The 23,686-nt window shown below is 39.0% G+C and overlaps 1 protein-coding gene across 1 annotated transcript in view; it reads right to left on the reverse strand.

The window, feature by feature from the left end:
- The window catches only part of LOC127569203 (lysine-specific demethylase 3B-like), a 101,719-nt gene that overhangs the window by 65,001 nt on the left and 13,032 nt on the right, over nt 1–23,686 (reverse strand). The window contains exons 2-4 of the mRNA XM_052013608.1: nt 6,804–6,971; nt 6,383–6,496; nt 1,433–1,535 (exon numbers count right to left, since the gene is read on the reverse strand). Of these exons, the coding sequence (XP_051869568.1) occupies nt 1,433–1,535; nt 6,383–6,496; nt 6,804–6,971 (385 nt within the window). The remainder of the gene's footprint in view (nt 1–1,432; nt 1,536–6,382; nt 6,497–6,803; nt 6,972–23,686) is intronic.

Below are 23,686 nucleotides of genomic sequence, written 5' to 3' on the forward strand. Positions count from 1 at the left end.
CTCCTTTGCACCCTCTCCTATGCAGTCATGTTCTTCCTATATACTTGGTAACGAGAACAGTACCCAATACCCCGGCTTTGGCCTAACCAATGCTTTATAAAGTTGTACCATAACTTCCCTGCACTTATATTCTATGCCCTGGCTAATGAAGGCAAGTATTCTGTGTGATTTTGTTTTGAAACCAATTTATCTAGCTGTGCTGCCACATTCAGGGATCCTTAATTTGTACACAGAGGTTCCTGCATTCCTCAGTACTTCCCAGGGCCCTACCATTCATTGTGCATGTCCTACTCTTATTAGTCCTCCTAAAGTGCATTACCTTGCACTTATCAGATTTAAATTCCATCTGACCTTGCTTTGCCTACCTTACCAACTGATCAATATTATTCTGTAACATAAGACTTCACTACTAACATTACCACCAACTTTCAAGTAATCTGCAAACTTACAAACCATACCTTCTACATGCACATACAAATCTTTAATGAAAATTACAAACAGCAAGGGTCCTAGCGCCAATCCTGTGGTCCACTAGTGGTAAAAAGGCTTCCAATCACAAAAGCAACCTTCCATCATCATCCTTTCTCCTATTACCAAGACAACTCTGGATCCAATTTGACAATTTGCCTTAGATCCCATGGGCACTAACCTTTGGACCAGTCTCCCATGTGGGACCTTACTCAAGTCCATGTAGACTATCAACCACACTGCCTTCATCAATACATTTTTTTAACCTCTTTGAAAAATTCAATCAAATTGGTCAGACAGGATTTTCCCTAATAAAGCCACACTGACCATCTTTGATTAACCCCATCTTTCCAAGTGTAGGTTAAACCTGTCCCTCAGGGTTTTTCCAATAACTTCCCGATCACGGACTTCAGACTCAATTGCTTATCCCCACTGCCCTTCTTGAATGCAGGTACCAGTCATCTTTTCCAACTCTTATACCATGGCTTGCTGTTCACATTTTCTTAGTCCTTTTATCTATTATCACATTGTGTGCAAAGTGATTTGAACTGCTTTTTATGTTCGAGCACATATACAAGAACATGTTTTTGATTGTAATTCGATTTGTAGCAAATTTATCTGAAGAGCAAAAAATTCATTATAGTACTTTGTTGGGGAAGAGGTAGTTGACCAAGATCCTGCCCAATGAGACCTTTTAGGTCAATTTACTGTCCTAACTTTTAAAGTAAATGAACAACAAACACCACACTTGTTGGTGATTATATACGAATAAAAAAAATACATGTAATTGCATTTCAGCTAAATGAATGAAAAAGTTACAGAAGTAATAAAAACTTTCTGCACTAACCACTGAGTGGCTATAGCTCGCAAAAGTTTACCTTCCATGCTTCTTTTTGCTTCCAACATGAAGCTTTCTTATAAATAAAATTTATGTTAGAATAATGATATTATTTGCCCACAATACCTCTAATGATTTCTTGAATTTTCTTCTCTTTTATCCAAGATTTCAATGATTCCTGGAGCTTTGGATTATCCTGAACAATGGGATTCTGGCAATCAGAATCCTCCTTCAAAGACAAATATAAATATTATAGGTGAGGTGAGGGGAAAAGGAAAGAACAAAAGTCTTGAAAAACGGTTAAAGAGACAAAATATTTCCATTAACAGCAGTCATTCAACGTTCTGCACATTCACACACTCATGTTGAGATTTCAGATTTATATTTAAACAAGGCTTTTAAAAGGCACAGCAATGTTGCTGTTCTTTTATGTATACAGAATATTATCGGCCATCAGTAAAACTTGTTCTTTGCAACTCTTCAAACTGCAGCAGCAGTAACAATCAAAGGCTCAGAAATTTTACATAGAATTAACAAGGGCATTGATTGCATGTGCAAGCCAATTCATATAATTACATCAAATGTATCATTTTTTATCTGCGCTGCTGCTAAATGACTGAATGAAATCTCATTCAAGTAGGCATAGACTTTGCAAACATTTATTTCTATAAACATTTTTAAGAGTTGAATTTAGGTATTCAAACATGTCCTGAAATCAATGAACTGGGGAATTAACCAGTAAAAATCAAGGAATAAAGGAATGTAATTCTATAACACAGAAGGAAAAGATGTACATTGACTTTTGAAGCTGTGTTATAGGCTATTTAGGTTTAATATAACACATTCTGGACTGAGATGAGGATGGCAAAACTAGGTAGGTGTTCAAGGGATATCCACATTTCTCAGGATGAAAGGTACTGTACCCAGCCTGTTTATTCAAAATCTTTAATAGTTGTGGGTTTTGCATGTGGGAGTATTTGACATGGTATACACTTTTTTTGAGGTGGTGTGGTTTTTAATGTACATTAGTCAAGAATTGTTTTGCTACCAATCTTGAGATTTGGCCAGAGCAAATACCATTCATCCATTTGCCTCCAATTAGACAGAAATTCTACATGGAAAAGTTCTCCTTTCTCCGATTAATGTCTGCTAGTCCTTTATCCAAGATTTACTTTAAATAAAAATAACATCAACAACTTGTATTTATACGCCACCATTCACAAAGCACAACATACCAAAGTATTTTGAAGTGTTATCCAGTATAATTTGATACTGAACCACGTAAGGAGTGGATGTCTGAAAACCTGATCAAACAGGTAGGTTTTGGGAAAGGTCATTTAAGGATTTTTGGGCAGAGGCATTAAGGAAGGAAACTCTAGAGCTTAGAGCCTTGGCAACTAAAAGTCAGGCTGCCGGTGCTAAAGTTATTTTACAAGCAAGGATGATTGAGAACTTGAGAAGCCCAGATATTTTGAACAGAAGTATGGGAACAGGAGGGGCAAAGTCTATGGAGTAATTTGAAAACAAAGATGAACATTTTGAAATAAGGTCATTGCTAAACCTGAAACCATGGTAGCACGCGGCACGGTAGCAATAGCTGTTAGCGCGACGCTATTACAGCGCCAGCGATCGGGGTTCGATTCCCGTCGCTGTCTGTAAGGAGTTTGTACATTCTCCCGTGTCTGCATGGGTTTCCTCCGGGTGCTCCGGTTTCCTCCCACATTCTAAAGACGTACGGATAGGTTAATTTGGGGTTTAAAATGGGTGGTGCAGACTCGTTGGGCCGAAAGGGCCTGTTACCACGCTGTAAATAAAATTTTTTAAAAAAATTTAAATTGCAGTCCCGATGAAGGGTCTCAACCCAAAAGGCTTTCAAAGCTTGCAGAGGGATCTGAACCAACTGGAAGAATGGGCCAGAAAATGGCAGGTGGAATTTAATGCAGACAAGTGTGAGGTGTTGCATTTTGGAAGGACAAATCAAGGGAGGACATACTCAGTAAATGGTAGGGCACTGAGGAGTGCAGAGTAACAAAGGGATCTGGGAGTTCTGATACCTAATTCCCTGAAAGTGGCGTCGCAGGTAGATGAGGTTGTAAAGAAGGCTTTTGGCATCCTGGCATTCTTAAATCAAAGTATTGAGTATAGGGGTTGGGATGTTATGGTGAGGTTGTATAAGACATTGGTGAGGCCAAATTTGGAGTATTGTGTGCAGTTCTGGTCACCTAACTATAGGAAGGATATTTGTAAGATTGAAGAAGAGTGCAGAGGAGATTTACTAGAATGTTGCCGGGTCTTCAGGAGTTGAGTTACAGGGAAAGATTGAACAGGTTAGGACTTTATTCCTTGGAGCGCAGAAGAATGAGGGGAGATTTGATAGAGGTTTACAAAATTATGAGGGGTATAGACAGTTAATGCAAGTAGGCTCTTTCCACCTAGATTAGCAGAGATAAGTACGAGAGGACATGGCTTTAGGGTGAAAGGGGAAAAGTTTAGGGGGAACACTAGGGGGAACTTCTTCACTCAGAGTGGTGGGAGTATGGAACGGGCTGCCATCTGATGTAGTAAATGTGGGCTCACTTGAGTTTTAAGAATAAATTGGATAGATACATGGACGGGAGAGGTCTGGAGGGTTACGGACTGGGTGTAAGTAAATGGGACTAGCCGAATAAAGTTTCGGCACAGACTAGAAGGGCCGAATGGCCTGTTTTCTGTGCTGTAGTGTTCTATGGTTCTTCTGCATCCTTTCCTGGCTACATTGGTTCGTTTACTAATTCTATCATCAGTCATATCAGGTTTGCATCATGGTTTCAGCAAAACAGCATTCGAAACAAAAATCAGTCAGTTCACCAAAGCATAGTCATCATAAGAATAAAAGTTGAAAGCACAAGTCAGTTAGCAGCTCTGAAGAGAACAGAATGGTCTCTGAATTGTAAAATGAAAGATTAACAAGTATTTGAACAGAAGCTGAATTTAAAGAGGGGTAAAAGTAAGTAAAAACAGACACCTTCAGGACATTTCAATGGATGAAATTAAAACAGTGAAAGAAGCTACCATGTGACCCTGAGGTGACTCTTTGAAAGAGGCAATTAGTCCCAACTCTTAGCTTTTGCCTTGTAAACCCATGAAGTTATTTCTCCCTTCAAGAACTTCAATCCTCTTCTGAAATTTACACTTGAATCTGCTTCACCACCCTTACAAGCAGTGCATTCCAGGCCATTTGTTCTGCTCACATCATCTCAATATCTTAAAGGGAGGTCCTCTGGTTACTGACCCTTGAGGCATTGGAACCCTTGTCTTTTCTATCAAAACTCCATGGCTTTGATCTCCACCCCATAACCTTTGTTGTTCTATGGAAAACAATAGTAACTTCTCCAAACTGATAACTCACCATCTCCCACATTACTGCCCAAGATCTCAAACTACTTCTGCGCAAGATATTAATCATATATATTTTCCCCAGTCTGGAACATATTCCTACTTGAAATGCCATCTCCTTAGAATAGGTTAAATGTAGATTAGATAAACATTCTGACAAATATCTCCCAATGTCAGTGTATGCAATCCTTTCAGCAAACCACTTTAACCCTTACCCCTTTCTCAATCCAGTCTTACTACTAATATGTTGATCTCTTACTCTGTCATTGAGTTCAAAGAAAATTCCAGAAACAACTAATTTTTCCTAGGTACCCTACAGTCCCAAAGACTGAACATCATCAATGGACCCATGATGTATCCCTCGTTATACAAAAGGGCTCTGGTGATTTGAAACTTGTGGTCATTAGGGTACATATTAACCCTTGGATTGCAGACATTGTCATTATAGTAAAGCTGTTGAGGCAGCACCTCAGTTGTCCCTTGTCCTAATATGTGTTGCCTACAGTTGTCATTTTTAATTTTAGGCCCAATTTGCAGGCTGGAGATAATTAACCTTTTATTTTTCCCATTTCTCAATGCCTTATTTCTCAAATGCTCTTCCTCCTCAAAAGAGTTCAATTTCTTTGATCTTTCTTTCCTATTCCTTTCCTGGATTGATCTGCTGCATCATTTAAGAATCAACAAATTGGCATTTCCTGTTTTCTGCTCCATTTTTAATACCCATTTCCTGGTTTACTGAAGAGTTTGATTTGCTCAGTTGTCAATAGTGAAGCCCAGTATTTTTATTTGTTTCAGGTTTGAAGTTTACTTTTTGCTTTTTCCGTCTTCACTTTCAATTGGAATAGTATTCATATAATGGAGATTTGCAAAATGATTGTCAAGCACCATTTTCAATGTTAAGAGAGAGGTGAGTTATACTGCAGAAAAAATGAGCACTGAACAGTGATGAACTTCTTTATCTAAAGAAAAAGATTCTTTTGTGAAATGACACATTATTTTAGTTATGGTGACAGCAACCTTTGCACTCCAGTTGATGTCTTATAAACACAAGCACGTTGGGCAATCTTCACTGACTGTTCAGAAAAAGAACCTCCGCTCCCATAAATTCAAGCTTTCATCTGAACTTCAACAATTTTGTATCATGCATGGGACATAATGTGGAAAGCCAAGCATCTCTCCTCTTATAAAACTCCCTGAAAACTAAACAAATTTAAACATATTCCATCCAAACAAGAAGCGAATTTTACTGCACAAAAGCTGCCCTGTCAAAGTTTTGTTTTAGATAATTCATATTAGTACTTCAACAGGTAAATTATTATGAAGTCAAAGTTTAAATAAACATGAGAAATCATGGCAAAATAAAACAAACTCATTCTCTAATATGTAGTACACAATTTGCAGGTAAACAGGAAACAAAATCTACGAAGTTTGATGTTTATATATCCTTAAAAGTCAGAACTATGACTTATGAATCGATTACAGTGGATGGAGAATTATTAAGAGTAATAGATATATTTACAACCATCATTGGAATATAAAGTCTTGAACCAAAAAATCCTTTCCCATAAAATTTATAATGAAAGACTGGGCTTTATGATTTAAGGTTGTGATGCCATTGCAGAGCTGGACTAAAACTGAAGTGAGTTTGATTATTCTCTTTAACAGGTACATGCAATGAAAATATTAAAGGAACAAAATTACCTTAAACAAGCGAAGGGCAGCACCATCTGTGGCAAAATTCTTTACCCTGTCACCAAAGAATTCAACTGGAACAATGGAGCCCAACCCTATTTTATCTACCACTGCCTTGTAGGTCTGCAAATAAAAAACAAAGTGAATTAATCAGAGATAACAAAGGGTGATGCAGTGATTGCAATAGATACACTGTTGCTATGTGATTAGCTTTCTTTTACTATCAAAGATAGCAAGAGACTCAGAACATGCAAACAAATCAAAGGTAACTAGAAACTGATAGCCTTCATTCCTATGCACTAGAATAAAATAAGCAAGAAACTAATGCTGTTATTATAACAATTTAACCACCAATAGGTCAGTCAAACATGCAGAGAACACCAAGCATTAGAACATTATTCAAAAATGTAGAAAAGAATAATTTTCTTACCAATGCAGGCCATTGGTTAGCATTAATCCTTCCTCCCTGTAGGACTACTGGTTCCTTCCTGGGTGCCCACACCAGTGTGTGCTCCACAAGGAAAACAAGGACATCTTCAGCATAAACCTTCACCCAGGCTTGCTTCTTCCACCGTGAATCATCAAATTCAACATACACCTGCAAAACAAAGTAATTTAGACTACAAATTTCATTTCAATGCCAATTATATTTAGATTTGCCAAGTGAAGAACACCATTCAGAATTTATATCACTGCGTAAGTAATTTTCACACAAAGGAAAACATTCACACAATAATAATAACAGTAAAAAAAACCAAGGGTGGAAAGAAACTGCAACAGTTGGAAATCTAAACCTATATTTATGGAATAATTGTCAGTCAGCAAAGATAAGTTAACATTCTGAGTGAAACCCTGAATCAGAGTGAAAGGCTGAACAATAAACAAGCCTCTTGATAAGAAGGATAAATCAAGAAACAGACAACCACAAAACAAAATCTGAGGGATAAAATCACTTAAAAAGTCAAATCAATTAGTCTCCAATTAAAGCTACCGACAGATGATCTACATATATAGCTTTTGTTTCTACTTCATGAATTACTTAATCAGAACTTAAATCAACTTTATATAAATTTTAAATAACATCCCAAGGTGCCATACAAAGGTAGAATCAGAATCTACACATTTCTTAAACTTCTAAAATAAATCACCACAACAGTAGTATGTTTAAAATATACAAAGAGATTTAAACAGGTGCAATTATTACAAAGAAATACACAGCTGAGACACTACTGAATGTCATGTTGATTTTTTTCCTTTGCTCCAAATGAATGTTTTCCCATTGTAACCACGTCCAGAGGTTGAGCTAAGTGAAAACTTCACACATATGTATTAAACATAACCTTATTAAAATAATGCAAAATGTTATTAACATCAAGTTGCTGGAGAGATGCTACAAATAACCAAAGAAATTACTTTATTACCCTTTAATGACTTTAGCACAATGCATTGGTCACCCTAATTGTCCTGACTTATGTTGAATATGAATCGCTCAACAAAAATGTGCATTATGATTCACAGGGAGACTCTTACTTTTAACAAGAGGCATTTTATTCCAAGTAATTTTGTCATTTATTGATGCACTTAGTAGAAAAATTGTTCATTCTAACAGTGGCTAAAATTTCATGGACATCATATAATCTTAACTGTTAATTTTCCAGTCAGTCCATAAACTGTTTCAACTGTTCCCCAGTTGAATACTACAGCCATCTATTTACCAATAATGCATTACATTTATCTTGTGTGTAATGTTAGCTATAAGCAGATGAGGTAACTATGTATGAAATTTTAAGTTTTTCAACTGGTCATTTTCTTGATTTGTGGCAGAATCCCCAGAAATAACCTGTATCCGATATTCCTTTATGTGGGCAGGTCTTAGTGCTGCGATGTTTATAAGAGAAACTTCAATAACTTTATTTTGCTATAATGAAATGGATACCTGGGGTCACGTATTCCACTGATCCAATAACACTGACTTATTAGTCTTGGGTCTGAATCAGGATAGATCTGCTATGCAGACTGATATTCTTTGGACATTATAGTTTGTAGTTATTTGATATCAGAGAAGGCAGCAAAGAGAATATAAAAGATTTAAACTTAATGATGTGTGTGAATATAGGCAGCATCTTAGTGTAAGTATATATTCAGCACCAAGTGAGCAAAGATTTGTGACATTATATGACTATATACAAAAAATATTTTCTCTGGATTCCAAAATGATTGCCATTGCCAAGTAATGGTGGTGGGGAGAGAAGAGGACTCAAAATACCTAAAATTTGGGCTTTTACCTCTGTAACACAGGTTGGGAATAATATCATTCCAGCTGATTTTTGTCAGAAATTACTTGTGACAGTACATTTCTATTGGGACATTGCCAATCTGAGAAGTCTTTAAGTTTGCTGTTTACTGTGATGTGTTTGTCCTAGTAAAAACTTGCAAATTGGTGTACTATTGGTCAAGGCCCCTGTAAAGCTTTCAGCCTCCATTTTGATCAGGGTTTTGGTTTCTTTCTGTGTGCAGATTATTGCAGAAGCTGGGTCCGTCAGGCTCGGACAGCCATGGTGATCTATTTTTACAAAGACAAAGCAGTTCTGTCAAATAGGAAATAACAGGGTTGATCAGTCAGTGTGTACTTTAATTCCTTTACTAAAACCATAGAAAATGTTAAAGACCCTTGGCAGATTTCACGAAGTTGTAATGCTGTACTATTTTTCTTGGCATAAGTGAAGTGGTTTACAGAAAACCTCAGATGTTGGCAGTGTTTCTGAGTTGGTTTACAGCAGGGTTATTCAGGCAAATGAGGCATTTTGTATGAACACATGCTACAAACTGGCTCAAGAACTGATTCAATAATTCAAGTAATAATTATTAAGGCAGGTGATGTGAAACTGTGGTGACCAAGCTGCTGAGAATGCACTGGTTTGTGGACTAGACATTTTGTATGAGCAAATGTTAAATGCTGATTATTTTGGATGAGCTGAAAAATTGAGCTTGCCTCCCTCTCGGTGGACATACAAATTCCTGAGATTATTTTGATAGAACAGGAGAGTTTTTCCAAGTGTTCTGCACTTCTCTGGGGTATAAAGTTCTTTGAGATATCCTGAAGTGGTGAAAGGTGCTATATAAATTCAAGTCTTTTTTTTCCCCCAATCAGACCTTTATGTGGGGAGTTAATTTAGTAAGCATTTCACCCATATATTTGTGTTGATGATGTCCAAGATACTTTGAAAATCTTTGGGTGTTAACTGTGATGTGTTGAGGAATGGCCTGTGAAGAGTACAACTGAAGTGAGAACTGGTGTAGTTTTTCCATTTTCAACCTCAGTCAGTTTATTTATGCCCTTCAGGGAAAGGAGCTTGCCACCCCATCAACGCTTGACCTTAGTCTTACACTTATACCATCAGTGCAAGTATGAAAAGCTGTTAAATACTCCCTCCTTAAGTTGCATCCCCAAACAAACGTTTTTTAAAAAGCTACTGAACTACTAGGGCAATTATCTAATTCACAGGTTTAGACAAAGCACAATTCCAAAAACAGTGCCATGCTTGAAAAATGGGTAACCCTGGATAAAACAATCTGTACCACTTCCTCATAATCCTCAATCCTTTGATCTTTCAAATATTTATCAAGCTTCACCTTAAATATATTCAATGATCTAGCGTCCACCATGCTTGAGATGGAGAATTCCAGAGATTCACTACCCTGAGAAAAAGGTTTTTCCTCCAACGGTATCAAAGCCGCTACTTTTGATACACTACAATTCCATCTTCCTCTCCATCACAAGACATCTAGCTCCACCTCAAAACTGCTCCTTTCCTCAGCTCATCAATCACTGAAGTAATCAGATGCATTTTGTACATTTTCCCGAATTATCACCTTTCCAAGTACCCATCCACAGACTCCCCATTCCCCCTAAAAATTCAATTTTTTTTGTGTCTTAAAATAGCACGATTCCACCACTAACACAACTACTTGAACATTTTTCTCTTGAATTACCCATCCTAACTTATGAATTCAACCTTCCTTCAATCTCTTAGTAGTATGCTCTTAGCTGACTAAGTCAGATATAAGCAATTTCTTAACAAAACAACACTGGCAAATCCTTTCTGTTATGATCTACCCTTTTAACCAAAATTTTGTTATCCATGCTAGCCGTTCTCTTATCTTTAAGACACCTTACAATGTTTTTGTATATTCTTAACACTGTTAAGTCCAAATTGCCATTATATAGATACAGCAGCATGCAAAAGTTTGAGCACCCCTGGTCAAAATTTCTGTTACTGTGAATAGCTAAGCGACTAAAAGATGACCTGATTTCCAAACGAACAGAGTTAAAGATGACACATTTCTTTAATATTTTAAGCAAGATTACTTTTTTATTTCTATCTTTTACAGTTTCAAAATAACAAGAAAGGAAAAGGGCCCAAAGCAAAAGTTTGGGCACCCTGCATGGTCAGTACTTACTAACACCCCCTTTGGCAAGTATCACAGCTTGTAAACGCTTTCTGTAACCAGTTAAGAGTCTTTCAATTCTTGTTTGGGGGATTTTTGCCCATTCTTCCTTGCAAAAGGCTTCTAGTTCTGTGAGATTCTTGGGCCATCTTGCATGCATTGCTCTTTTGCGGTCTGTTCACAGATTTTCGATGACGTTTAGGTTGGGGGATGGTGAGGGCCATGGCAAAACCTTCAGCTTGTGCCTCTTGAGGTAGTCCATTGTGGATTTTGAGGTTTGTCTAGGATTGTTATCTTGTTGTAGAAGCCATCCTCTTTTCAGCTTTTTTTTTATACAGATGGTGTGATGTTTGCTTCCAGAATTTGCTGGTATTTAATTGAATTCATTCTTCCCTCTACCAGTGAAATGTTCCCTGTGCCACTGGCTGCAACATATGCCCAAAGCATGATCGATCCACCCCCGTGCTTAACAGTTGGAGAGGTGTTCTTTTCATGAAATTCTGCACCCTTTTTTCTCCAAACATGCCTTTGCTCATTGCAGCCAAAAAGTTCTATTTTAACTTCATCAGTTCACAGGACTTGTTTCCAAAATGCATCAGGCTTGTTTAGATGTTCCTTTGCAAACTTCTGACACTGAATTTTGTGGTGAGGACGCAGGAAAGGTTTTCTTCTGATGACTCTTCCACGAAGGTCATATTTGTGCAGGTGTCACTGCACAGTAGAACAGTGCACCACCATTCCAGAGCCTGCTAAATCTTCCTGAAGGTCTTTTGCAGTCAAACGGGGGTTTCGATTTGCCTTTCTAGCAATTCTACCAGCAGTTCTCTCGGAAAGTTTTCTCGGTCTTCCAGACCTCAACTTGACCTCCACCATTCCTGTTAACTGCCATTTCTTAATTACATTACGAACTGAGGAAACGGCTACCTGAAAACGCTCTGCTATCTTCTTATAACCTTCTCCTGCTTTGTGGGCATCATTTATTTTAATTTTCAGAGTGCTAGGCAGCTGCTTAGAGGATTCCATGGCTGCTGATTGTTGGGACAAGGTTTGAGGAGTCAGGATATTTATAACGCTTTGAAATTTGTATCACCTGGCCTTTCCTAACGATGACTGTGAACAAGCCATAGCCCTAACAAGCTAATGAAGGTCTGAGACCTTGGTAAAAGTTATGACAGCTCAAATCTCTTGGAGTGCCCAAACTTTTGCATGGTGCTCCTTTCCTTTTTTCACTCTAAAATTGTACAAAACAAAAATAATACACTAACCTTGCTTAAAATGTTGAAAAGAATGTTTCATCTTTAACTTTATGACTTTTGGAGATCAGTTCATCTTCTACTCACTTAACTATTCACAGTAACAGAAATTTTGACCAGGGTGCCCAAACTTTTGCATGCCACTGTACGTGGAAAATAAGTACCACACTGAACAGGACCACACAAAACAGGACACAACATCTTTTTATCTCCATTGCATGTTATCAGTACGAAGGCACAATAACATGCAAAGGCACTGTACACTGGAGAAAGTACATCAAGGCAAATGGCAAGTTTAATCCATTTTTTAATGGATTAAACGTTTAATCCACTATTGTGCATGAATTTAATTTTACCTATGCCAAAATAGAAAGACACCAAATTGAAACTAGGTGGCAACCTTCATAAGGAAGGAGAAATGATGGGAATTTGCAAGAGCTGGGCATAAGAAATACATCCTTTCCTACTTGTCACTGGGGAATGGATAATCAGGTGAAGAAACTAGCAAAGCAAAATGGAAAGAGAAAGAGCAAGTCTATGCCCTTAAAGAGCTGATGTTCCTTCAGAAAGAAAACACCGAAGTCACATGTCAGAAAAACTGGATTACTAAGATTAAATAGGTAACTTCCTTCCTAATTACTAACAACATTCTCTTAAGTAGTAATGCTGTCTTAACTTTGTACAATAAAGTTACACACACAAATCCAAATTCTTTGTCAGATAAGTACGACAGTAGGTAGGCTTGAACATCTGTTCACATCCTGTCAATTCTAAGTTGAAGTGCTATAGTAATCTGGAAAATTATAAGCAATGGACTATAGTTTAATGCCAAATAGGTTAATGCTGTAAACTATAACACAAGCAGTGTTTCCAAAATCCTGGTGCTTGATTAAGCTAAAGGCTTTTTCATTCTTAGCACAAGTAGAAAAAAAAAGATACAAATGAAACCAAATAAAAGATGATCGTAAAGATTTGGCCATCTCTGTGGCATTGGCTCCATTTGACCAAAAGTAGTTGCCCACGGACACCTTTGGTGCCCAACAGTCATGATGTTATCATATTGGCAAGAGATGTGACACATGGTAAACCTCAAAGGAAGGAACAGTTTTTGATCTACTATCCTAATATGTTACTGCATTAAATAAAAGCCTGATATAGGATTCTTTGAGGAGGTGACCAGGAAGACTGATGAGGGTAGTGCAGTAGATATGGGCTACATGGATTTTAGTAAGGCATTTGACAAGGTTCCACATGGTAGGCTTTTTCAGAAGGTCAGAGGGCATGGGATCCAGGGACGCTTAGCCGTGTGGATTCAGAATTGGCTTGCCTGTAGAAAGCAGCGGGTTGTGGTGGAGGGGGTGCATTCAGATTGGAGGGCTATGATTAGTGGTGTCCCACAAGGGTCAGTTCTGGGACCTCTACTTTTTGTGATATTTATTAATGACTTGGACGAGGGGGTAGAAGGGTGGGTTAGCAAGTTTGCACACGACACAAAGGTTGGAGATGTTGTGGATAGTGTGGATGACTGTCAGAGATTGCAGAGGGATATTGATAGGACGCAGAGCTGGGCTGAGAAGTGGCAGATGGAGTTCAATCCAGAGAGGTGCGAGGTGGTACACTTTGGAAGGACAAACTTCAAGGCGGAGTACAAGGTTAATGGCAGGATTCTGGGTAGTGTGGAGGAGCAGAGGGATCTAGGGGTTCATATCCACAGATCACTGAAAGTCGCCTCACAGGTGGATAGGGTAGTTAAGAAAGCTTATGGGATGTTAGCTTTCATAAGTCGTGGGATCGAGTTTAAGAGCCGTGAGGTAATGATGCAGCTCTACAAAACTCTGGTTAGACTACACCTAGAGTACTGTGTCCAGTTCCGGTCGCCTCATTATAGGAAGGATGTGAAGGCGTTGGTGCAGAGGAGATTTACCAGGATGCTGCCTGGTTTGGAGAGTATGGATTATGAGGAGAGACTAAGGGAGCTAGGGCTTTACTCTTTGGAGAGGAGGAGGATGATGGGAGACATGACAGAGGTGTACAAAATATTAAGAGGAATAGATAGAGTAGACAGCCAGCACCTCTTTCCCAGGGCACCAATGCTCAATACAAGAGGGCATGGCTTTAAAGTAATGGGTGGGAGGTTCAAGGGTGATATCAGAGGGAAGTTTTCCACCCAGAGAGTGGTTGGTGCATGGAATGCACTGCCTGGGGCAGTGGTGGAGGCAGGTACACTGGTCAAGTTCGAGAGATTGTTAGATAAGCATATGGAGGAATTTAAAATGGGGGGGGGGATATGTGGGAGGAAGGGTTTAGATAATTTTGTGAGGTTTAAAGGTCGGCACAACATGGTGGGCTGAAGGGCCTGCATTGTGCTATGAATTGTACATCAGTAGCCAGAGTATTTTTATTCATCCAAAAATATTATGAAGGGTAAATGCCCACAGCAGACTTTCTTCCAGAATTAATGTGTTTTTACTAATTCTTTGTTTCATATTATAAACAAATTAAAATTTAATGGAATAGTAATTTTCAAATTTTGCCCAAGGCATACATTAGATTTATTTTCAGATTCCAAGAAATGTTCAGAGTTTTAGACTGAAAAAACTTTGATCAAGGGACAAGCTTTCTCTGCACCCCAATGAATAGATTTATTCTATTTTTACCATCATAATTTTCACTGAAAAAACTTTGATCAAGGGACAAGCTTTCTCTGCACCCCAATGAATAGATTTATTCTATTTTTACCATCATAATTTTCACTTTTCTCTTAAGGCACGCATGGCAATAAAGACTGAACAGTGCCATCATATTTTTTTTCCTTGGGCTTGTCTCCAAGCTTTCATAATTCCAAGTTCAGTATACCCATTTCTATTGTTTATGAATGATATAGTTATCTTTGGTCGATCTCTAGATCACTTCAGAGGTGGTTTCCAATATCATTATTGCTTAGGGACATGTGCAACAAGCATGCAAGCCAGTTTTCCCCTCAGGACTGAGTTAACGAGTGTTCGCAACTGTGCACCGATTTTTCACTTCACAAGCCATTTAATGTTAGCACCAAGCTTGTCAAAGGATTTGCAATACTGTCATGTTTTTGATACATCTGGAGTACAGAATTTAAAACTTATTTCCCTTTTATTGGATTTTATTTTCTGACAAAACAAAACATTTGAACAACTCCATTAGTGCTACCTTGTAGCACAAAGACCATTCAAAAGGCAGAAGAATGTACTGTTTCAAATTGTTCAAGTAATGAGAAACAGATATGGAAGGTGAAATCAACTTTCAAAACACAAATTTTATAACAATAAGGCATAATCCAATTCTTCTACTGGTATCCACAAAGGAATATTTTTTTCCATTCCTTTCTTTACTTAGAAAAAATGAGGCTGATTCCACTGTAAAGTTCAAGTCTCTTTTATTCTTTTGGGAAGATATAGCTTTTGTACACCTAAAGTGCTAAAGGCAAAACATCTTCAGGATTCCTGCACTAACTTTAAGATAATGCTCTGGTAAAAATTGCAGCCAAAGTTTGATTCACGCTTTTGCAGTACAATTTAAGTGAATTTGACTTCCTAATACCATACTCAAATGCTAGAAATGTTCACTCTTCCTCACATCAATTTAGTTACCACTTCACCTCACCTTAAAGGTTAGCTACCATGCCAACCAAGGAGGCTACTTTGCAGAGATTATTTCAGTTATTACTTAATAATGTTGGGCCGAGCATCCTTACCTGGTGTATTGCATAAAGGGACTATTAACTATTTATTCTGACCATAGTTTATTTTCTTAGTCAGCTGTTGAACCTTAATCAAATCGTATTGTATCAAAAATTAATTTGAGGCCTGGAGCTTTGGGAATACCATCTGAACCTCAAGAGGGAGAAACAGAAAATGTCATCAAATAAAAGATCAAATAGCACCAAGAAATTGCATGCTAGGCATTGCTGAGCTGAATCCAGGTCAGACTGATGGTCTTCTAACTTTAAGGACACTACAGTCCTGAAGAGCTGATGGATGCACTCCTCTTTCCATTTCAAGTTTTCTTTCCCCCATGTGAAAAGGTGTCAATTTTCCCATGTATGCTGATGGCATCCAGCTGTACCTCAATGTGACATGTCTGAATCCTTTACAATATTTTAAATATCTAGAATGAAATGGGCACAAATTTCCTCCAACTAAATATCAGGAGCCAAAGCAATCATGTTTAGTTTGCACCACAAAACACCATCTCCTAAACCAACAACTCTATTCACCTCCCTGTCAACTTCCTCAAACAGAACCAGCCTTTTTGCAGCTCTGTCATCATATTTAACCACAAGATAAGCTTCAGACCACAAACCCATGCAATCACTAAGAGGCTTGAAGAACAAAAGGCTGAGGAGGGACCCGATAGAGATGTACAAAATTATGAAGGATATAGATAGGGAGGTAGTAAGAAATTTTTTCCCATGGCAAAGATGTCCAAGACTAGACGGCACAGGCTTAAGGTGAGTAGTTTAGACAGGATATGAGAAAGACTTTACAGATGCAACCACTCTCTGGGTGTCACATACCAGCAACAAAAGAAACACACCCAGTCATGTATAAGTATTAAAAACTATTTTATTAATAACTACTTATGATAATAAGGAAAATAAAAGTAAAAATGTTAGATCCTAAACATTAACCCCAAACTAAACTCAAAGTGTGTGCGTGTGGCAAATTCCCAAACTCCAAGTTCAGGAACAGTGCTCAAAGTTCAGTTCAGCAAACTGTAAGGTGAAACGTGAGCAAAGGCTTCTGCAAAACCACTGCTGACTGAAGAGGAAATGTAGAGAGAAAATAGAGAGTAATTACGAAATCCAAATGTTCCACGATGGAACTCATACGACACCTCAATCACTGATGATGTCCATTCCTTTGTTCCGAAGTATCTGCCACCCCAAAAGGCATTCGAGATGTGGCTGTCCACACAAATTCCTGTTTCCTTCTATAGGTTAACAACAATGTGTACTCCACTGGATTATTCCAAAAAATCCATACGTGGATTGTAGTGACAGACACAGTTATTGTTTTTCATCCATCGATACAGAGACCAGCAGGCTGGTGTCTCTCTCTCTCTTCTCTGACTGACTGCTCCAAAAACACCATTACGTCCTTATCTCCTGTTGTCGTAACCACGCCACACACACCACTGTGCTAGGTCTTAAAGGGACATTGACCAATAGTAACCTAATCCGTAACAGGGTGAACAAACCTGAAAAAGGTAGTGGAGGAAGGAACTTCACAACATTTTAGTAGTATATGTAGGAGCATTTTATTGGCAAGGCGTGGTAGGTTACCAATCAAGTGCTGGTAAATGGGATTAGTATAGATAGATACTAGTTGGTCAGCATAAACATGGTGGGCTGAAGGGCCTGTTTCTGTGCTGTGTGACTACAACCAGCTCCTTGCTCCGGAATATTGCTTAACTCAGCCCTACCTCAATTTATATGCTTTCAAAACCCTCACCCAGGCCTTTGTTACCTCAAGGTCAGACTCCAGGGAGGTCCCCTTTGTTCTATTCTTTGTGAAATCGAGGTCATACAAAATTTTGCTGCCAGTGTCCAAACTCAAACTGCCCTTCACCCTTAACCCCAGCGCTGGCTATTCTAAAGTGGTTCTTGGTGAAACAATGCTTTGTATTTTAAAAATTTTCATCTTGTTGTCCAATCCCTTCTAACTGTAATCCCCTTCAGCCTTATACCTCCTCAAAACCTGTGTTCCTCTAATTCTGGCTTGTTGATGTAACTGTTCCACCATCAGTGACTGCCAGTTAGCTACCAAGGGTCTATGCTCTAGTATTCACACCTCCCTATGCTTCTAAAACATTCATTAAGTGTTGTTTCTTGACCAAGCATTTAGCTATCTCCTTGTGGTCTCAATTTGTTTCTTAATGTTGAGACGTTCTTTTGGATGCTTTGGTACAATAAAGGCACCACAAAAATGGAAATGAATCAGAAAGTGATGGAGGAAGTAGTTGTTTTGGAATACCAAAATGGGAATGGGAAAATATTTGTGTTGGTGGCATCACAATGAAGGTGCCAGAAATAATGAGGAATGAGAAAGGGAGGACATACACACTAAATGGTAGGGCACTGAGGAGTGCGGAGGAACAAAGGGATCTGGGAGTTCAGATACATAATTCCCTGAAAGTAGAGTCACAGGTAGACAGGGTTGTAAAAAAAAGGCTTTCGGCATCCTGGCATTTATAAATTAAAGTATTGAGTATAGGAGTTGGAATATTTTGGTGAGGTCATATAAGTCATTGGTGAGACCAAATTTGGAATATTGTGTGCAGTTCTGGTCGCCGAACTATAGGAAGGATGTCAGTAAGATTGAAAGAGTGCAGAGGAGATTTACTAGAATGTTGCCGGGTCTTCAGGAGTTGAGTTACAGGGAAAGATTGAACATGTTAGGACTTTATTCCTTGGAGCGGAGAAGAATGAGGGGAGATATGATAGAGGTTTACAAAATGATGAGGGGCATAGACAGTTAATGCAAGTAGGTTCTTTCCACCTAGATTAGGAGAGATCAGTACGAGAGGACATGGCTTTAGGGTGAAAGGGGAAAGGTTTGGGGGGAACATTAGAGGGAACTTCTTCACTCAAAGAGTGGTGAGAGTGTGGAATGGGCTGCTATCTGGTGTGGTAAATGCGGGCTTGCTCTTAACTTTTAAGAGTAAATTGGATAGATACATGGATGAGAGAGGTCTGGAGGGGTATGGGCTGGGGGCAGGTAAATGGGACTAGCAGAATAATGTTTCGGCACAGACTAGAAGGGCCGAATGGCCTGTTTTTCTGTGCTGTAGTTTTCTATGGTTCTATGGATTTGCTGAATGTAGACAAAGGGAATCCAAATATTTGTTCTGGCAAAAGGGTTGGGCTGTTAGAATCTGAGACTGTGAATTAATCTACCAGGAAAGATAATTCAATATTAAAACAAAGATTCAGCTTTTTAGTTAAAAGACATTTCTCAGCAGAAATCCTGCAACACAGGCAACTAACTCCTGGGAAACAGCTTCAGTATTTTGTAACATTCTTTAGCAAAAGATAAGACAAAGGGATAGTCTTCAACACTGGCAAACTCTGGACCCTTGGGTTCCCAAGGACAGCAAATTTTCTGAGCATAAAATCAAGTATGTGTGCGAAAGGTCAGTTAGCCTGATAAGAAGAAAATCATTGCTGCCACAAGATATGATGGCCACAGCAATGAGATAAAAAAGATGGGCAGACAGATATGGCATGGCAACAGATCAGGGGTTAAATGGTTAAATAATTAAATTTAAATAGGTGGACTGTATTGACAGACATTTTGAAACTGTTGACACCTACAAACTACTATTCTGGGCTGAATTATAACAAGCAGAAATAAAAAGGTATTTAAAAAAAATCAGAGCTCTTATATCTAAGGTGTGAAAGATCTACATCTGATGGAACTATGCGACTTAGGATCTAAAGTTTGAACTGGTCAAGAAGGCAAATCAATGAAAAGGTAAAGAGAAAATATATCATGTGCCTTTTAGCTGATCTCAGACCTGTAATCAATTTTTAGTAACTAAGCTTATTACTTCAGTGACAATTTGCACATTTCAGAAAGTTAAATAAACTAGTTGCCAGGCCTTCCACTCAGCCATTCTACTCTGAACTCTTGGTCCTGAGGGTCCTAACCTGTCCCAATGAAGGTCAATGCAGATTTGCGAAACAGTACCTCGTCATTTATCTGGACCATCCAGACAGCTATCCGGACTCAACATGCAGTCCAACAACTTCAAATAATAATTCTTCTGTTCATGTTGACACCTCCACGAGACCATCTTCTATTTCCTCACTTGACATACTTTCACCTTCTTTTGCCATGCATTATCATCCCTTTTGTCATTTAATTTTTCCTGCTTTCCAAAATACCACACACCTTAAAAAAGATTTTAAAAATTAGAAATACACAGGTGCTGAGGCAGCATATGTGAAGAGAGAAATAGAGCTGCAAAATGTTAGGCTGACGACCTAACAGTTGACGGTCATTGACATGAATAATTAACTCAATTCCTCTCTCCACAGATGCTGCCTCTTCATCTGCATATTTCCAGCATCTTGTGTTTCTATTTCAGATTTCCAGCAACTGCAGTTTTTGGTTTTGATTATTATCACATACTTTTCTTCTTTTCCCTTTGTATTTCAGAATTGGTTTTAATCTTTAACCTTATCCACTCCTGAAGACAGCTCATTGGTCAAAAGCTCTGTTTTGCTCATCACAGATGCTGCCTGACCTGGACCCTTTTCAGGAAATAACTTTTTCTCCTGCCAAGGATATCCACAAAGGTAACTGATGCCAGGAAAATCTATTAGCTAAAATCATTACACATTCATAAGAACTATCTTTGTTTCTAATCTGCTGGCACAGCAGCATCATTAGTCTCCAGTCTTGTGCTATCCAGTGGATCACTGCCTAATAGCAGAAAATCAAAGTAATAATGGCTTTGTTCAACTTAAATCATTTGTTGATACTTTTTAATTTCTACGGCAGTTGAGCATAATACAATATTCTGAAATCAATGCACAAGTGCAGCCAACATTAAATGTGTGGACAAGTAAAATTTATTTTGCTCCTTAAGTAATTTTCTTCAAATTTTCCTGGCCCAGGATACAGTTAAATATTGCTAAAGTAACACCAACAGGTTTCTGCAAAGTCTAAGAAAAATTCAGAGCAACCTACCAGCTAATTGTTCTGCCCAAAATGCAGTTAATATCTCACTTCTCCATTCCTTGCTGAGAACATAGTAAATAAATAAAGACACCAAATTACAATTAATTAAATAAAATAAGGATGCAGGATCAGTTGATGTGTTGTAGCTGCATGATGTGGGAGCTAGTGAACCCCATTATAACTCCTGGTGACCACATCTGCAGCAAGTGTTGGTTGCTTGAGGAACTCAGGCTCAAAGTTGATGACCTGGAATCTGAGCTTCAAACACTGCAACGCATCAGGGAGGGGGAAAAGTTACCTGGACGCTGTGTTTCAGGAGGCAGTCACACCCATTAGATTAACTGCTTCTAATTCGGTCTGTGGTAAGGGACAAGAAGGTGTGACTGTGAGTGACACAGGTAGGGGTATCCAAGAGGTAGTACTGGAGGAGCTTCAGCCCTTGAGCTTGTCCAACAGGTCTTTGATTCTTGCTCTCTGTGCAGACAAGAGTGGGGACAGTAGGAAGGATGAGCAACCTAACTGTGGCACTGTGGTTCAGGGAGCCATTCAAGAGGAGGGAGAGAAGAGAAATGTAGTTGTACTTGGGGATCGTATAGTCAGGAGAATAGATACAATTCTCTGTCGCAAGGATCGACAGTCCCGAAGGTTGTATTGCCTGCTCAGTGCCCAGGTTTGGGACATCTCATATAACCTACGGAAGCATTTGGAATGGGAGGGGAAGGTCCACGTGCGTACCAACGACATAGGTAGAACAAGGAAAGAGGTTCTGCTGAGGGAACATGAGCAACTAGGAACTAAATTAAAAAGCAGAACCAAAAAGGTAATAATCTCTGGATTGTTAGCTGAGCCATGTGCAAATTGGCACAGGGTCAATAAGATTAGAGAATTAAATGCCTGCATCAAAGATTGGTGTGGGAGAAGTGGGTTTGAACTCATGGAACATTGGCACCAGTATTGGGAAAGGAGGGAGCTGTTCCAATGGGACTGGCTCCACCTGAACTATGCTGAGACCAAGGTTCTGGCGAATCGCATAACTAGGGCTGTAGGCAGGGCTTTAAACTAAATAGTCGGGGGTGGGCTCAACAGATTGGAAAAGTATGGATGAAGTAAAAGGGAAGGAGAGTGCAGGAGAGGTTACTGAAGTCTCCAGAATAAAGGATAAGACAAAGTTTAGAAAGGGATGAAAATTTAACTTCAGGCAATGTGGAGACAAATTTAAGAAGAAGGGTGGCGAATACAGGACTAAAGGTGTTATATTTGAATGCACGCAGTATACAAAACAAGGTAGATGAGCTTACAGAACAGTTAGAAATTGGCAGGTACAACTTTGTGGGCATCACAAGAGTTGCGGCTGAAAGGAGATCACAGCTGGGAGCTAAACATCTAAGGGTACACATCCTACCAATAAAACAGGCAGGTGGGCAGAGGGGGTGGGGTGGCTCTGTTGGTAAAAAATGAAATCAAATCCTTAGCAAGTGACATAGGATCAGAAGATGTAGAATCCTTGTGGGTAGAATTAAGGAATTGCAAGGGTAAAAAGCCCCTGATGGCAGTTATATACAGGCCTCTGAACAGTAGCCAGGATGTGGGGTACAAATTACAATGGGACACAGAAAAGGCACGTAAGAGGGGCAATGTTACGGTGGTCATGGGGGACTTCAATATGCAGATTAGACTGGGGAAATCAGGTTGGCACTGGATCTCAAGAGAAGGAATTTGCAGAAAGCCGACGAGATGGCTTTTTAGAGCAACTTGTTGCTGAACTCATTAGGGAAAAGGCAATTCTGGATTTGGTGTTGTGTAATGAACCAGATTTGATTAGGGAGCTTAAAGAAAGAACCCTTGGGAGGCAGTGATCATAATATGATAGAATTTACCCTGCAGTTTGAGAGGGAGAAGCTAAAAATCGATGTATCGGTATTACAGTTGAGTAAAGGTAACTACAAAGGCATGAAAGAGGAGCTTGCCAAAGTTGATTGGAAGGGGACCCTACCAGGGATGACAGTAGAACAGCAACGGCAGGAGTTTCTGGGTGTAATTTGGAAGAGGTAGGATCATTTCATCCCAAAGAAGCAGCAGCATTCTAAAGGGAGGATGAGGCAACAGTGGCTGACAAGGGAAGTCAAAGGCAGCATAAAAGCAAAGGAGAGGGCATACAACATTGCAAAAACTAGCTGGAAGCTAGAGAATTGGGAAGCTTTTAAAAACCAACAGAAGGCAACTAATAAAGCAATAAGGGGAGAAAAGATGAAATATGAAGGTAAGCTAGCTAATAATTAAAAAGATACCAAAAGTTTTTTCAGATATACAAGGAGTAAAAGAGAGGCAAGAGTGGACATTGGACCACTGGAAAATGACACTGGAGAAGTAGCAATAGGGAACTAAGAAATGGTGCATGAACTGAATAAGTAATTTGTGTCAGTCTTCACTGTGGAAGATACCAGCAATATACCAGAAATTCAAGAGAGTTTGGGGGCAAAAGTGAGTATAGTCGCTACTACTAAGGAGATGGTGTTAAGGAAGCTGAAAGGTCTGAAGGTAGATAAGTCACCTGAACTGGACTACACCCCAGGGTTCTGAAAGAGGTAGCTGAAGAGATTGTGGAGGCATCAGTAGTGATCTTTCAAGAATCACTAGATTCAGGAATGGTTCCAGAGGACTGGAAAGTCGCCAATGTCACTCCACTCTTTAAGAAAGGAGGGAGGCAAAAGACAGGAAATTATATGCCAGTTAGCCCGACTTCAGTGGTTGGTAAGATGTTGGAGTCCATTATTAAGAATGAGGTTTCGGGGTACTTGGAAGCTCATGAAGAAATAGGCCGAAGTCAGCAGGATTTCCTTATGCGGAAATCCTGCCTGACAAATCTGTTGGAATTCTTTGAGGAAGTA

Source organism: Pristis pectinata, chromosome 4, assembly GCF_009764475.1.
Source record: "Pristis pectinata isolate sPriPec2 chromosome 4, sPriPec2.1.pri, whole genome shotgun sequence".
Lineage (NCBI taxonomy): Eukaryota > Metazoa > Chordata > Chondrichthyes > Rhinopristiformes > Pristidae > Pristis > Pristis pectinata.